The sequence below is a fragment of the Enhydra lutris genome, unplaced genomic scaffold (genome assembly GCF_002288905.1).
Source record: "Enhydra lutris kenyoni isolate GAN:26980312 unplaced genomic scaffold, ASM228890v2 scaffoldscaffold63, whole genome shotgun sequence".
NCBI lineage: Eukaryota > Metazoa > Chordata > Mammalia > Carnivora > Mustelidae > Enhydra > Enhydra lutris.
This window is the reverse complement of record NW_019154147.1, coordinates 6,351,750-6,369,579: the sequence shown is the minus strand read 5'-3', so window position 1 is coordinate 6,369,579 and position 17,830 is coordinate 6,351,750. Positions and strand designations below refer to the sequence as shown.

At 39.7% G+C, this 17,830-nt stretch overlaps 2 protein-coding genes across 4 annotated transcripts in view; one reads left to right on the top strand and one right to left on the bottom strand.

The window, feature by feature from the left end:
• LOC111158795 (arginyl-tRNA synthetase 2, mitochondrial) overlaps positions 1-10,434 on the bottom strand; it is a 59,833-nt gene extending 49,399 nt beyond the window's left edge. For both annotated transcript variants that reach the window (XM_022521049.1, XM_022521048.1), the window contains exon 1: positions 10,356-10,434. In XM_022521049.1, coding sequence (XP_022376757.1) covers positions 10,356-10,391 — 36 coding nt within the window. In that variant the 5' untranslated portion in view covers positions 10,392-10,434. The remainder of the gene's footprint in view (positions 1-10,355) is intronic.
• A 123-nt stretch (positions 10,435-10,557) lies between these two features.
• LOC111158769 (origin recognition complex subunit 3) overlaps positions 10,558-17,830 on the top strand; it is a 61,951-nt gene continuing 54,678 nt past the window's right edge. The window contains exons 1-2 of one of the 2 annotated variants that reach the window (XM_022521032.1): positions 10,558-10,627; positions 14,912-14,966. In XM_022521032.1, the coding sequence (XP_022376740.1) occupies positions 10,604-10,627; positions 14,912-14,966 (79 nt within the window). In that variant the 5' untranslated portion in view covers positions 10,558-10,603. The remainder of the gene's footprint in view (positions 10,628-14,911; positions 14,967-17,830) is intronic. The other variant, XM_022521033.1, reaches the window with a different exon arrangement.

The following is a 17,830-nucleotide window of genomic DNA, read 5'->3' as shown; positions in this document are numbered from 1 at the left end:
GTCCCATGAGATCCTGAATTGAGCTAAGAGGCCAACACTTAATCTAATCAACTGAGCCACCCCAGTGCCCCATAAACATGCTAATTTTCTAATGATTTAAACCACCTTTTGATACTTCTAGGGTTATTTTATCTAAGAAGTCAAAATTTCTTCAAAACAAAAACAACAAAACAAAACATAAATAAGTTATGAGTGCATGGATGGCTCAGTCAGTTAAGTGTCTGCCTTCGGTTGGGGTTGTGGTCCCAGGGTCGTGGAATCAAGCCCTCAGACTGGCTCTTTCTGCTTGTCAGGGAGCTTGGCAGGAAGCCTGCTTCTCTGACTACTTGTGATCTTTCTCTCTCAAATAAATAAAATCTTAAAAAAAAATAAAGAGAAAAAGAACCAAGTTAAAAAAAAAAGTACTATGAGCTCTTCTGAAAAATCTGCTTATAAAGAAATCCAGCCAATTAAGCCATACCTTAGGAACAGGACTGGTGGTAAGCATCTTACCCAATTCAATATAAAATGCATAGGAGGAGCACCTGGGTGGCACAGTCGGTTAAGTGTCTTGACTCCTTGAGTTTCAGCTCAGGTCATGATCTTAGAGTCTTGGGCTCTGCACTCAGCGGGGTGTCTGCTTGAGATTCTTTTTCCCCTCCCTCTGTCCTCTCCACACCCTCCCCCTCTGTCTCTCTCTAAAATAAATAAATCTTAGAAAAATAAAATGCATAGGGAATAAGTTGTGCAGATATGGTTAACAGACAGTAAGTGTTACACACTTTGAGAAAGGTACCCAAATTAAGAAATGCAGAGGAAAGTTATACCAACTACAAAAACATCCTCACGTCTAATGGCAAGTGTTGATACCATCTAAATACGAAATATCAAAATTTTTAAAGATTTTATTTGAGAGAGTGAGAATGTATGTGCGCATGTTTGGCGGTGGTAGAGAGGGAGAGGGTGAAGCAGACTCCCTGCTGAGCAAGGAGCCCAACATGAGGCCCAACCCAATAATGAGGAAGCAGAAGGCTAGCTGAAGACAAAGCTAAGCAGACACTTGCACCTTCCCCCCACCACCCACCCCCACTCCCAGGTGACATGAGTGTAACATTCTGCCAGGAATCTCCCACCTATTTTAAGGATCTACCTTGCTAGAGGGGGAAAACAACCTCAACTTGATGGTGGCAAGACCTCTGGTATCTCCTACGTGGGTCCTCTTTAGCACGTGAAAGTTGTCTTGCAAACCTCTCTTTTTCTTTACTTCCCCAGCTGCTGAGTATAATCAGCCACTCCTCAAAATCCTGGTACCGCAGCTCTTTCTGCCCACGGGTCCTGTCCCTATGCTTTAATAAAACCACCATTTTGCACCAAAGACGTTTCAAGAGTTCTTTCTTGGTTGTAGACTCCAGATCTCCACCCACTGAACCTCACCTGTATTCCAAAAACCATATCACCAGGACCTTGAAATCATGACCTAAGCCCAGGCGCCCTTGAAATAATCAAAAAATTTTTAAAAGACTTCAAATTGTAATGTTTTTCAGGGCGGGTAGGTGGCTCAGTTGATTAAGCATCTGCCTTCAGTTCAGATCATGATCCCAGAGTCCTGGGATTGAGGCCTGCATCAGGCTCCCTGCTCAGTGGGGAGTCTGCTTCTCTCCTCCTGCCATTCCCAATGCTTGCGCGCTTGCTCTCTTTCTTTTGCTCTCTCAAACAAATCTTAAACCAAAACAAACTGTAATGTTTTTCAAAATCTCATTTCATAAAGTAGAGGACTCATTTCAGAAATAAAGCAATAACTCTATGAATTACATTTTTTAATTTATTTTTCTTTAAACTCAAGCAAAACAATATTTTTAATTTAAAATAGCATTTTGGTCATGGGTACATAGGGAATCAATACTATTATACATTTCGTAGTTGGACATTTTTCTTTTACTTTGAAAGATTTTATTTATCTGAGAGAGAACATGAGCAGAAGGGAGGGGCACAGGGAGAGAGAAGCAGACGCCCTATTGAGCAGGAAACCCAAGAAGGGGCTTGATGCCAGGACCCTGAGATCATGACTTGGGCGGAAGGCAGACACTTACCAACTGAGCCACCCAGGCACCCCAGCAGTTGGACATTTTCTATCAGAAAACTTAAAAAAAAAAAAAAGCACCTCAAAATAAAATCTCATTACAATATGCCGAATTTTTGTAATAAAAACCTATCCATCCAGTATTCCTTCTATTGTGCCTGTATATCCGCAAAGAAATATTATATAAAATAAAGGTCAACCAATGTTAGTAATGATTATTTATGGGGGACGGTTTTTTCTTTTTCTTTTTTTTAATTCTTTTACCTTTCTGGTTTAATTCTTTACAATGACCCCACAGTTATTTTTGCAAAAATGAGGCATGTTTTTTCTTTACCAGAGCACAACTTTATAAAAGTACTGTTAAAAAGATTCCTATTGGAGGGGCGCCTGGGTGGCTCAGTGGGTTAAAGCCTCTGCCTTCGGCTCAGGTCATGATCCCAGGGTCCTGGGATCGAGCCCCGTGTCGGGCTCTCTGCTCGGCAGGGAGCCTGCTTCCCTTCCTCTCTCTCTGCCTGCCTCTCTGCCTACTTGTGATCTCTGTCTGTCAAATAAATAAATAAAATCTTTAAAAAAAAAGATTCCTATTGGAAATTAAGTTGTATGATTCAGATACGTAGCTTTCTGGTTACCTCACTTCAGGTGGGGTTAAAACGTTCACCTGGATAACGGATAATAATTAGGTCCCCTTCATAAAGCCTCTGGGATTGTAGTAGGGTGGAAAAGGGGTTCAAAATACCGTGACTTCAGAATTCTGAGGACATAATGTAACAATGACTATCATTTATTGAATGTATACAGTGTACCAAATACAATCCTAAACTCTATATACAATTCTTTTTTTACTATAAACAATTCTAAACACTACACATTAATTCATTGAATTCTAATGACAAGACTAAAAGGTAACTAATTTTCCAGATTTTACAGAGGAGGCACAGAGAACTTATATACCTATCAAAGGAAAGGCTGGATTTAAACCCGTTATGTCTTCCACAGTCAACATTCTTAATCATTATACTTGTGGTTCCCACATTTTGCTGCGCGTTGGAATGACCCAAGGATTTTTAGAGCTCACTGATGCCTGACTTCCACATGCAATATTCTGGTGTGACTGGGTAACGGGATATTAAAAAGTTCTCTGGTTAATTCCAGTGTGCAGTAAAGTGTGGCAACCATATGTGCTGCGACACTATACCTTTCTGTCTCCTGGTCATCCTTGGTTACTGGTTATCAAGCCTAAAGGAACATCAGAACCACCTGATGATTTTTTGAACTTCAAGGCCCCTATGTCACCCAGACCAATGGGCCTGGGCTATGGTATTTTTTAATGCTTCTCAGGTGATTCCAGTCTATAAACTAGGCTTGGGAACAGCTGCTTAGTTACCACTCAGGGCCCAGGCTAGTGAGTGTTTTTAATTATAGGAATATCTTTCAAATAGGTGGGGCACAAAAAAAAAAAAGAAAGAAAAATTAAGAACTACTGTCAAGTGGTCAAATGTCAGAGAGCATGGTTTTTAATTCACCAGGTTCTTACAGGTCGTGAATTATTTTGGAAATAGTAAGACTGTCTTTAACTGTCTCTGAGCTCGGATTTAGTGCTTTCTCTGATGAGAGTGTGGCCTACAACTTTCCTTAACTATAGGATTTCTTCTTTCCCCTTCAGAAAAAGTTGTTTCTCCGGGCATTGGGACCTAGGACTACCAACGAATAAAACATGGGCCTATTGATAACTACCTACTTGAACAGTAAAAAAAAGTTTTACAGATGAAAGAAAAAAGAAAAGAAAAAAATTTTACAGAATAAAATATGCTAAAAATTACTCAATGAAGATAAGACCACAACAATAAAACTCAAAATTTTAACAAAGAAATAAAATCCACAAAATATTAAGAACATTCCTTGACAAACAAACTAACACAAATGAATAAGGAGGAAATCTGAGGTTTGAAAGAGAACATTTAAGAGAGTATAAAAAATGAAAATCCACATAAGCCAGATCTGGTTTGGGAACCTAAGATCAGAGATTCTAATGTGTAATATAATAATGACTAATACGTATTCAGTGCTTACAATGTACCAGACACAATTATAAATCTTAGATCTGGCAACGTAACATCAGAGATCCTAACAGACTCTGACTTCCAGGGTACCCAATATGAGAAAGCACACTAATTAACCAGGATGTTAATCAACCATTCCTTTTCCATTAGGCACACACAATTTGTACCCCAAATATCCAAGTACTGAACACAAAGCCAAAAAAAATCCTCTCATTCTGGTTCTAGACAGGTTCTAAATTCAATTAGGAGTTAAACTTGCTAGGTTCAAGATCAAAGTCTCTGGTAATTTAACAAAATATCAGATTTTTCGGGCACCAGTGGATTAAGTGCCTTCAGCTCAGGTCATATCCCAGGGTGCCGGGATCAAGTCCCACAGCGGGCTCCCTGCTCAGCAGGGAGTCTGCTGCTCCCTTTCCCTCTGCTGTTCCCCCTGCTTGTGCTCTCTTGCTCTCTCCGTCAAATAAATAAGCAAAATCTTTAAATAAATCTAATTTTGCTAATGAAAAAGAGATCCTTATGCCTTAGCAATCAGACATATAGGTAGCAAAACTGGCATTTCATATGAAAATTATCTCTGCATTTTAAAAAATATTTTACTTATTTATTTGTGAGAGAGAGAATGTGAGCCGGAGGAGGAACAGAGGCAAAGGAAGAGGCAGACTCCCCACAGAGCAGGGACACCCCCCGCAACATGTGGTGCAATCCCAGGACCCTGAGATCATGACCTGATCCAAAGGCAGATGTTTAATCAACGAGCCACCCAGGCTCCCCTAGCTCTGCATTTTAACCCATATGACAGTCTACAGGCCACAAGTCTTAAAATTCTTAAAATGTTATTCACTCTTCCAGATCTTAAATTACTTAAATTGTCTATTATCCCTGATTATTCCTTACTTCTGATTCTGATGTAACCAGGTCTGGTGTACAAATCTGCCACCAAGAGCCAACGCACAAACACTCCCACACTGTACAGACTTTCTTCAGATACAGGTCTGGTTTAACTCAGACTCAAACTGGCAGCAAACCAGGTAACAACAGAACCTTTAGAGTTCAGAAGAGAACTTTCCAAAAGACTTGGAAGACAAGTTATTACCAAGTATCTATAATGAAAGAAATTTAGCACAGCTCTTGAAGAACTTACAGTTTTAAGCAGAACTGAATGCTGGTGGGCCTGTGAGAACAGGTTAGAAGCGAAATATACATTTAGACCATTCAGTCAGTCCAGTTGTTCACCCGAATGCGGATGAGTATCTTCCCCACACAACTATTTCAGCTTTTACTAGATGACAACTGGTCATCAAATTTAATTGCTCCTTGAGGCCACACCTGAAATCTAACAGAACTCATCAGCAGTCAAGGAATCCTGTCTTCTATTCAGTAAGACAGTTAGCAGTATACCTCTTCTAGCACATTATGTAAATATAAACTAATGAGAAGAGCTTCCGGCCACTTAAGATACAACAACTAAACGCAGCTTGTGATCCTATACTGGACAAAAATACTGAAAAAAAATTAGCAAAACTGGAATGGAGTATACACTAAATCAAAGTATTATATGGTATTATGTGAATCTAATGACTATACCATGCTGGGTAAGATAAGCCTTGTTCTTAGAAGTAAACAATTAGGGTGCCTGGGTGGCTCAGTGGGTTAAGCCTCTGCCTTCGGCTCAGGTCATGGTCTCAGGGTCCTGGGATCGAGCCCCGCATCGGGCTCTCTGCTTAGCAGGGAGCTTGCTTTCCTCTCTCTCTCTGCCTGCCTCTCTGCCTTCTTGTGATCTCTCTCCCTCTGTCAAATAAATAATAAATAAAATCTTAAAAAAAAAAAAGAAGTAAACAATTAGGTATTGACAGGTTAAGGGAGCATGCTTTATGAAACCCACTCTCAAGTGATACAGGAAATATATATAGATAGAATGATGAAGCAAATGTGGTAAAATGTTAATAATTGGTGGCTCTGGGTAAGAAAGTACATGGAGTTCTTTGCACTATTATCACAACTTTTCTGTAATTCTGACACTCAAAATTAAAAGTAACATAAATAAATAAATAAAAGAACTCCCTGGATTTATTTATTTTTTTAAGTAGGCTCCACACAACTAGTGTGGAACCCAACACAGGGCTTGAACTCAAAACCCTGAGATCAGCTGAAATCAAGTCCAATGCTCAAATGAATGAGCCACACTTCCGCCCTTCAGCTGGATGTTTTAAACTTAACATCAAAATCTAAATGAAAAGGAACTGAAGAAACAATCTACATTCCATTATTATGTTTCTGAGCCAAATACAGTGGGGAACATTTTACAAAGGTTTTTCTACATAATAAAGAGAATTCGAGCTTTGAGTCAAAAAGCTGGGTTAGTAGTTCAACTCGACAATTTTGTTGCTCAGTAAGTTATTCATCTTCCTGAGTGTCAGTGTCCTCCTCTAAGAAACGGAGACAACGCTACAAATAGGATGACTGAAAAGATTAAACATGATAATATCAAATACACTTTGTGTGCACACCACTGTCCTAAGTGACAGGAGACAAATTTCTTTGGGATTCCTAGTTTCTGCATGTCTTGTAAGCAGGCATAAAATTTTTTCAAGGATGCTCATATAGCAAACAGATTTGTAAGACAGAAATAGTGTCCCAGTCTAGAGCAAAGGGAAACATGCTTACTACCCATCCTCAAAGCCTCAAGGATCCCTCTTCTATGTGACAGAGCACCTGGCCTGTGCACATATCATCTATCTGACCTTCTTCACATCACCCTGTGGTTAAAAGAGTGGCCTGGGGAACTGATAAAAGAAAATGCTGACACTCTGTCTACTACTATTGCTGTGAATAATCCTTTTCTCTCACCCAGGGAACTCACGTTTTCTGCCACCACCTATGGAACTGTGATAGACTAGTAGGGTAAAGTCACAAACCCCTCACAGTTCTTGATTCTATGCACTTTCTGTTAACATGTCATTAGATCTTATCAATAGCCCCATGAAGTTCAGCAAAACTGCATGGTACAAGTGAGATATTCCACAAACAATAGTTATTATTGTTTTCTTCATCATCATCATTAATCCTTGCAACAATCCTGTAAACTTGGACTCAATACCATTATTTTATAGCTGACGGGTTAATTAACCTGCCAAGAGTGAGTCAGTCACACAAATGGATTTCAGTCCTTTCCACTTTTTTTTATCTCACAGCTTTAAAATTATGAACTCATTTGGTGAAGCTGCAAACTTTATATTACATCACAACAGTTGACTTATTCTTTAAATATGTATAAACAGCCTTTTGTTTCAGGCACTCTGCTGGTGATAGTGAATAAAACATGCTGTCTTCATGAAGCCTGTAAAGAAAACACACCAAAACAAGGAAAATAAAACAAAATAACGAATTCCCTAATAATAATTAGCAAATGAAATAATTATTAACTCTTATAGATGCTATGATGGAAGCAAACAAGGGTCTGAGATAGAGAGCAACGGGAGGACACACCTTTCAAACTACAGGTTGTCAGTTGGGAATAAATTCAGTGAGTCCCAACCAGGATTTTCTGAAAAATGTAGTACAGAAAAGAATGCACATACATTTTAAGTACTGTTTTGTGAAACTTCCATCTAGCACAAAGGGTCATGATATAAAATCATTTCCTTTAAGGCACAGGGAATCATCTATGCAATGGGAATGGAAAGACCTTGCTTTGTTAGAAAAGCAAAATTACAGTGGGGCTAGGATCTTGCAGAAAGGAAGAATAGGGTGGTATGAATGGATGTTGGAAAGAAAGATGTTAAGGTTCTGGTATAGTTTTGCAATGCAGTTTTAAATAGTAAGTGACATGATTTTACATTTGAGAAGTCACTTTTTTTGCTATAAGGAGGATGTATTTAAAGTAGGGCAAGGATGGAAGCAGACCCATCAGAATGCTGTTATAAGCAAATGACATAGGTGATAATAGTAGCTGGGTTTGGGGTGAGGAAAGGAAAGGGCAACAGGGATGGAAAAGAATGGAAAGATTCAAGATATTATTTTGAAGATACGAGTCCAAAGGACTTGCTGAAGTGAGGCCCAAGAGGCATACTCTAAATTTCAGTCCTATCCAAATACTGTGGTTCCGTGAACATACACCACGCTCTCTCATGGGTCTGTTGTCCACACATATGATGTTCTTGGAATACCCTACCACACCCCAAGCTCTCACCCTACTACTGGTACACACTCCTATCCATCCTTCCTTCAGGACTGAGGCCCCATATTACCTTTTCCACAAAGCATTCCCTGACATTTGGAAGCTGTCTTCTCCATATTCCCTTAGCACTTCACACATTTCTAATACACTGGTTACAGACTGTATTGCAATTAACTGTTTATACATGTGCTTCCACAAGTTAGTCCAGAGCCATGCCAGGACAGAAGCCATATTCTACTCACTTTAAACCTTGGGACTGATGATAGTGCTTAGAAAAATGTAGATTCATTGTAAAAATTTGCTGAGTGAATGTGCCATGTCATGTAATACATTCCTTCACTCCTAAACTAGCAAACGATCCTTATTCATAAAGATATGTATTGTACATATTTTTATTTAACTTCATTTCAGGTCATCCTTCAATGACTCCATGTTTGGAGAAATATGTATTTGCTTAGTTTATGTTGCCAGAGAAATCTATTATATTCTGTTTAATGATCAGATTGTGCTTCTTGTCTTCATAAACTGATAGCACAACATACAGGAAAGGGCTGATTTTGAAGTTAGACCCCTGTTCATAAACCATCTCTTCAATTTACTGACCATGACCTAGCCTTGGGTAGGTTTTTAATCTCTGGATCTCAGTCTGTTCAACTGTATAAGGTTAATACTTCTATGTCATAGGGTCATCATGGGGCTTAAATGTGAATGTAAAGCAACTAGCACAAATACACACTACATACCAGTTCCTGTTTCTCCAACTTAACTTCTTTACAAGGAAGAATACAGCCTTTGCAAAACTAAACACAAAATGTTTCTGGTCCTGGCATTATTTTGACCTATAGGGTGAGAAAGGAAACCATCTTACCTCTCCCCCTCCAAACACAGCTGGACACTGAGGTCCAAAACTACCTACTCTGGATATATCCTACTGTCTACATTAGAATGACTTTACTGTTTCTTGGTCTTGATTGTAACTCCTGCCCAGACAAATAGCTTGATTATTCATTACAGAACTTGCTGAAAAACCAATTCTTCAAGAAAAAGCACCAGCAGTTTTGTACCCTAAGATTCTTTGCACTCCCTTGCCTTCTGTGAAGATCAGTATGTAATCAAGCCATCGCCTCCACTCCCCTGCCCTCTCACCCTGGGCCACTGGAAGACCAGCCTTAAACCATACTTCAGATTCTCAAGAAAAATCTGATCTTGACTTCCCAGAAATTACCACACTCTGTTGAAGTATTCTTTCTTACCCCAGTAAACCATAAACTCAGCTTTGTCCTATCAGAAGGTCCTGGGTGGTATCTGAGAAGCCGGCATTGGATGGGGCAATACGACTATAAGCACAAAGACACGTTAGAGGAATTTTCCCACGGAAGTCCAGAAATACTATAAAAATGAGCTGAGGGAAATTATATACCAGGCAGAATACGTCCACTAATATGTCCATTAATAAAAAAGGAAATGGGTTTGTCAATAGAAAGTTTCTGTGCAAAATTCCAAAAGGGGCCGATGAATTTCAAAAATTGTTTTTGCTGAAATCTAATGTTGACGTGTTTTATTCCTTTTATTACAGAGCTGTTCACATAGAGGACTCTGAATCAAGAAAAACAGCCTCTCACGTTGCCTTTGGAGTTACTAAAAAGAATGCTAGGACAGACGACCAAAATGACTGCAAGACAAATGACCAGTTTTTAAATGAGATCCTTTCGAATGAAGATTCAGATCCATTAGCAATTTCACTAATTGTAAGGAACACTAATTTCTAAAGGATTCTAACCATGGCCCAATGACTTTCCACTAGGGTCAAGCTTATAAATCTCTGAGGTGGAAAGGACTGAGGAAAGCAACATCTGCTTTTCAGGATTTACTTTTCACCTTGAAAAACAGATTTGGGTTGCATGGCTGACCCCCCACCTGGTCTGCCTCCACAGCTCGAGCAGCTCCAGAGAAGAGGGAGAAGGCGACCGAAACAGGGTTTTCGTGGAATCCCCCTCTCGCTGACTGAGGGCTGACCCGGGGTGGGGGTTCCGCTCCTTCTGCCAGTTCCCGGCCGTACCTGACAGGCGATGGACCTGCGGAAGCCACAAGCCATGACCGCCTCCACGAAACTCGCATCAACCTCCTGGCCCAATCCTCGCCCCGCCCTCCTCTGTACGCCCCGCCTATGCGCGCCGGAAGCTCACGAGGAGGATTCTGCCAACCAATCAGGAAGCCGCGTGGCCCGCCACTAACCTCTGCCCTGCTGCCGCAAGGGAGCGCGGGAAATCCTGAGTGCAGCTGCAAATCCCGCGGGCCGCTAGGACCATGGCCACCTCTTCGGTGTCCAAGGTACGTGGGGAGGAGGTACGCCCACTAGACTCGGCCCTCGCCTCTTTCTCTTTTGGAAAAGGGATGTAGCAGAGGTTACGTAGGCCTCAGTGAACAGGCTTAAGGGGAGAGAGTGGCGGGCTGAGCCGAAGCGTCCTTACTCTAGATGCAGTTGAGGTCAGTTTTGCTCGGGGAGCGAAGACACCGACCAGCCTTAGTTGTTTTGGCCGGGAGGACTTTTAAGTTCTGGTTTGTGGAGGTCGAATCCCCCGAGGATGTGCCCCCCTGTCCCTTCCTTTTTCTTTCTTATAAATGTGCAGCAAGCATTCCATTAGGTACGAGATAGAGTGGTAAACAAAATAGACTGCGCTCAAAAAAGACATTAAACACAGATGAGCTGATGATAACAAATTGTGGTTAAGTGTTAGCAGAATGCCTGGGGTCTGGGAAAGCCTTTTGGAGAAAGGGACATTTTAGCTGAGACCTGAAAAAAGTAGCAGTTCGGCAAAGGATTGGGGGTAGGGAGACTGTTCTAGCATAGGGAATGACATGTTCTTTGGCCCAGAGGATAGAAATAAGATGACCTATCAAAGAAGTTGAAATATTAGTATAATCAGAGAGGAAACCTTGTGAAAAATGAGAATGAAAAAGTTGTGTGTGTGTGTGTGTGTGTGTGTGTGTGGGAGGAGACCACATAGACCTCATATGGGCTACCTTACATGGTCAGGGCTTTCAGGAAGACGTGATAGTGTGGTTGGTAAGAAGATAAATTGTCTAATATAAGTAGCCAGTAGCCACATGTGGCTATTTCAGTTTTAATTAAAATTAAATAAGAAATTCATATTCTCAGTTTTACTAGCCAGATTTCAAGTGCTCAGTAACCACATGTGGTGGTGACTACCATATTAGTGCAGAGACATGATATTTCTCCTTCATTACCAAAAGTTCAGTTGTACAGCACTGCTACAGACCCAAGTAAGACCGTTAGTAATACTGTGAGTGCAGCCAGGAGCTGCTGAAGTCAAGCTGTGATAAAGTTGAGAATGTAGATGAAAAAACTACAAACTCATTTCTCCTTACGTTAAAACAGTAGATTAGAGGGCTCTGCCATGGATATGATCTTTAATTCTGATTAAAATTAAACTAGAATTATGGGAAAGTGTGCCTTCTGAGACTAGTATCAAAGGGGAACTTAAAGCTATAGAGCTTAAGTCTATAGTATATTGACTATGATGCTAGGTGCAAATGCCAGAAGAGGTTTAACTGTGCTTGTGTAACCTGGTTACAGGGGTGAAAGAGCACCTGACTCCAGGGTCCCAAACAGACCACCTTCAGCCCCTCGCTACCGACAAAATCCTAAATCGGAGAAATGAGTGGTAGGGAAACTAGAAAGGAATGGGGTGGAGGACCACCCCGCTCTAGACGTGCTGGGGCGGGGCGGGGGTGCTTTATGATAATCACCTGTGACCAACAAATAATAACCAACCCCTAAAAAGAAATAAGCCATTGATGGTGTTACCAGTAGAGATTTTAAAAAGATTTATGTTCCCTGGTTAGCTTTCTATGAAAGACCAACCCTAAAGGTCCTTGTTGGCAACCCTATTGGTACCCCTCTCACTCTTGGGAGATTTTTCTGTGTCTTTACTTAATAAAGTTCTATCACTTCACTCACCAAAAAAAAAGAAAGAAAAAGAAAGAAAGCGGAATTTGTTTCAGTGAGGCCAGCACTGAGAATTCTGACAGCAGCCTAGAGTCTCAAAGATGGTCTGCAAAGTGCTGAAAATATTTCCAGGTTTATGTGAGAAAGGTGTAGGACAAAGGAGGGCAGTAGAGGTCAGGTTGATCTTTGTCTTGGAGTCAGTCGTGGGCGGGGTCTTGCTGTCTCAGGACAGACCTTATTGATTGAGTGGTTAGTTTCCATTACCATCAGGAGAAGCTGTGCCCACTGGAACTTTTGCCTGAGTTAAGAGATCAGCTGGATGGGGTGCCTAGGTGGCTCAGATGGTTAGCCACCTACCTGCCTTTGGCTCAGGTCATGGTCTCCAGGTCCTGGAATTGACCCCTATGTCAGGCTCCCTGACAGGGTCTGCTTCTCTCTCTCTCCCACCCCCCCTCCTTGTGTTCTCTCTCTCAAATGAATAAATAAAATCTTAAAAAAAAAAGATAAGCTATAAAGAAGAACTTAATTATTGGAGAGTTTTAGGTCAAAATGAAGGTAGTTGCAGTTCTCTTACACTAGTATTTTTTATTAGGAATGGTACTGTTTCTGTTTTGTGCTGGTTGTAAAGTTCCATAGGTTTTGATGAGAGGTCTGCTGTCTAATCCTTTTCATTGCATAAGGCTCATATTTTTGTATATCTTGCAAGAATTGTGAGATATTGTTCAGGAAAGCATTTATGGCATTATAATAGAAATGCTTGTATTGAGATGATTATGAAGGGGAACTTGTATCAGTAAGATTCTTTAAGGACTATTTCAGGAGCTCATAGAACTGCTAGCTTTTTTTTTTTTTTTAACCTATCTAAACTTCCTTTTCCTTGTCATATTTTCTACCTGTTAGCTCTCCTCCTAGAATGCTTCTCTCTCAAATACCATCATTTTGATCAGCAGTTCAAAGTGGTTAACCATATTACTACCTGCCATACCTTAGGATCTATTCTGGGCCCTTGTATATCTCACTCCTTCTTAGCTCCTTTTCCTTTATGAATTGCAGGTGGATATAGAAGGGAGTCAATGACAAGCTTGTTGTGGTACTACAAGATTTTTCTAAATGTGAATGGGTATTTCAATAGTTCACTCGTTGCAGATGCAAGAGTATAAGGCACAGAACTTATTTTGGATCCTGTTATCCAAATGGCCACTTTATATTTGCCTAGCTTTCTTTAGCACTGTCCTGAGATGACTTTTTCTAGGTATATTTTTTTCATTCTTTCTTTCATTTTCCATAAAAATGGTAGTCTTTAAGAAGCCATACATGGTGCATGGTTTTAGGATTGGTAGAATAAATGTAGGACCAGTAGCTTGGGGGCTATGTATCACTAGCCAAATAATAACATGAAGCTAAATGTAGCTAGGAGATTACCAGGAAAATTACTTGGCAAGCATTCATTCCATATACTGATTGCCTAATATATATGCTAATGCCTGTCCTAGACAGTGAGGAAATAATTATGGATTATATGCAGCCTGTGCTCTGAAGGCACTCACAAACTACTTGGTGAGACAGACCCTTAAATAACTGTGATATACAGTGAAAGTGATTTAAAACAAAACAAAATAAAGGCCTTTAAGTGTTGTGAGATCTTAGGGAAAGGAATAATTCTAACTAGAGAACTGAGGAAGGTTTCCCAGCGCAGATGAATAAGACTTATCAGATAAAGAAGGTATATAAGATGAAACAATAGCCAAATTATCTATGTCCTGACCACGTTATGGATACTTGAAGTTTAATTAAATACTTCTTTTGAGAGAGTGTTATTCGTTTTAATAGTACTTATGTTCTTCCTTCTCTGGGTTTTATAAAAATGGAACCTTTCTGGGTTTAAATTTCATCAGTTTATATTTTCTTTGTCATTTAGATTAGCTCCCTGAGAGTAAAATCGAAGATGAGCATCCCATGGGAAGGAGGAGAAAGAAATGGATAGTCCCCTTATTTAGAATTTTCTTGCTAGGGGCACCTGGGTGACTCAGTGGGTTAAGCCTCTAATTCTTGATTTCAGCTCAGGTCATAATCTCAGGGTCCTGGGATTGAGCCCCTCTTTCCGGTCTCCACTCAGCAGGGAGCTGCTTGGGATTCTCTCTGGCTCTCCCTCTGCTCCTCCGCACTGCTTCTGCACTCATACACGCTCCACAAAGAAACAAATAAATAAATCTTTTTTTTTAATTAAATTTTATTTTTTATAAACATATAATATATTTTTATCCCCAGGGGTACAGGTCTGTGAATCGCCAGGTTTACACACTTCACAGCACTCACCATAGCACACACCCTCCCCAATGTCCATAACCCCACCCCCCTCTCCAAACCCCCCTCCCCCCATCAACCCTCAGTTTGTTTTGTGAGATTAAGAGTCACTTATGGTTTGTCTCCCTCCCAATCCCATCTTGTTTCAACAAATAAATAAATCTTTTTAAAAAAAGAATTTTCCTGCTGTAATTCAGATAAAAGAGAATTTCTCAGCACTTTAAAGAAATGCCTTTTTAAAAAAATCTGCTTATCCATAAAATATTTGGTTAATTGGATTTATCTGTTCCTTGGATACTTTGACTTTATGCTTTTTTCTTCCTTTCTTTTATTTTTTTAAGGGCTGCTTTGTGTTTAAGCCAAACTTCAAGAAGAGAAAGATCTCTGTGCCAGTAGGTAAGATGTCTTAATATCGAATTGGCTAATTTTCCTCCCCTAAGTCTTAAATTTACCTAACCCTAGTTAAATTAGTAATTCTCTTGTCTAAATTTGACTGACTTACCTTCTTGATGTAACAGTTGTGTTCCAAGGTGTAGTGAAAGGGATAAGGTACATCCCAGACTTTCAGTCTAAAAGGGAATCCAAATATACCTTCAAAGGGCAAATTAGAGAGTAGATTTTCTTCAAAGGATATGTCCCTGTTTTTCAAAAGAGTTTGATTGTCTTAGGGGTGCCTGGATGGTCAGATGGTAAAGTGTGTGACCCTTGATCTCCAGGTTGTGAGTTTAAGCCCCACGTTCCACATTCGGCATAGAGCTTACTTAAAAACGTATATAAATAAAATAAAGTAATAAGGTTAACTCAGAAGGAAATTTAAAAAACAGAGAGAGACAGTCTTAAAAATGTCAGTGATTTCCTGGAGTGTTGGTAGGGGAAGTTGACTACAAAAGGACAAGAGAAACTTTTTTCGACTTATGGAAATGTTTTCTAGATCAAGGAAACAGTTATGCAAGTATATACTTTTGTTAGGACACATTAAACTGTTAAAACAGTCATATTTTATCATTTGTAAATTATTTCTCAATGAAATTAAACGTAAAAAAAAATACTGTTTTTTTTTTCACCTTCTTCATTCATTTCCAGATAACCTGTTTGGTGGTCATACTAGAAAGAATTGACTTTTTCAAACAAATCATGACATTACTGCCAGAAAATGTGTATAGTACTGGTTTTCAATTGTAGGTGCAGATTGGAATCACTTGGGGAACTTATAAAAAAAAATTGTGTTTGGGTTTTTTTGGATATAATTGGATTTTCATATATAGCTGTAAGAAAGTGTAGAGAGTTCCTTGTACGCTTTACCCAGTAATCTTCAGTGGTAATATTTTGGGTAACTGGTGACAGTTATCACAGCCAGGAAACTTAACATTGGTATAATCTATTGACCATATTTAGATTTCAACTTGGGGAACTTTTTAAAGATACTAATGCCCAGACCCCATCTCAGACCAGTTGAATCAGAATCTCTGGGAGCGGTACCTAGATGTTAGTAATTTTTTAAAAGCTGCTCACAGGGGAAAAAAAAAATACGCAGAATGAGAATAGATCCAGGAAACTCAGCGACACTGTCAAGCATCAGTCGCATGATAGGGATCCCACAAGGAGAAGAGCGAGAAAAGGGGCAGAAGATTTGTCTGAAGAAATAATAGCTGGGTTTTTCAGCAGAAAGTTTGCAGGCCAGACGGGAGTGGCATGATAAATTCCAAGTGCTAAAAGGAAAAAAATCTATAGCCAACAATACTCCATCTAGCAAGGCTTTCATTTAGAATAGAAGGAGGGATAAAATTTCCCAGAAAAACAAAAGTTAAAAGCAAACAAGCAATGTCCCTGTCACACATGATGCCATTGGCCTGTGGAACCCAAATTCACAGTCCTGCTGAACTCCTGCCCGAGTCATCAGACTCGGCCTGCCACCTGCTCAATGCCAAGTTACCATGCCTTCATACACTTCAGATTGTCAAGGGTCAAACTGGCACTCTTTCCCCAAATTCCAGCCCCTGTGCTCAAGTTTGTGTACAAAAGTGGGCAAAATTATAACAGCAGAATGAAGCAACTTGAACAAAGACACTAATTCTGTGGACTATATAATGGATTCAAAGGAGTGTGCTAGGCTGAGTCTCCAACAAGCACATCAAAGAACAGTACATACAGCATGATTCTGGTTAGTAGAAGAAACCTGGGAAAAATAAGACGATGAAATAAGAGAGGGAGACGAACCATAAGAGACTCTTAAGCATAGGAAGCAAACTGAGGGTTGCTGAAGGGAAGGGGGGTGGAGGGATGGGGTAACTGGGTGATGGGCATTCAGGAGGGGAGGAGGGTGGAGGGATGGGGTAACTGGGTGATGGGCATTAATGAGCACTGGGTGTTCTGTGCAGCTGATGAATCACTGAACTATACCTCTGAAACTAATAATACACTATATGTTAATTAAATTTAAATTAGAAAAGGAAACCTAAAAGTTCCTCACAGGCTTATTCTTTACACTTAATATTCAGTACTGTAAAAATTAATTCTGATGGAAAAATTATGTGGAATTAAGCATATGTATGTACTAGCTTTGAATTAAAAAAGAAAAACTGAACTATATTGTTATATGGCTAAGGAAATAAAGAACGTGTAGTTATTGAATAGGATTTTTCCAAATCATCGCATGATGCAGATCTTAGGGTGTTATTCCTTCAGTTTGGGACCAGCTAGATAAGAAACCTGTGCTCAAGGAGCAAATAATAAAATGATGGTTCATATTGAGGGGACCAGAGGGTAGGGAATATGATTTATAATAAGAATCCATTTTCTCCTTAACAGAATAAACCATTATCTTAAGTTCTACACTTTCTTAGCCTTAGTCTCAAAGAAACATGAAACTTTCTGTATTCCCTGCTTCCTCCCCAATAAAAAGTGACAGTGATAGACTTAGAAATAGTGAACAAAGAATAGCTACAATTTAAAGTATTTTTAAGTGATGGACTTGTGAACATATTTCTTTAATGTTAAAGACTGCTAAACTCGAAGTAGTTCATTTTTAGAGAAAATTCAAGTTTCATTTCCCATTATCTATGAAGGATACAGAGCGTGAAATGACATCTAGTATTACCAGCGATATCATTACAACTAATGAAATTGCTAGGATTTATTGAGTTTTTATTATGTGCGAGGTTGTTCTAAGCCCTGTGTATGTGTTACTTTGTTTAATCCTCTCAGCACACTGTGAGGAATCTATTATAAGTATCTCCGTTAAAATATGAGGATACTTAGAA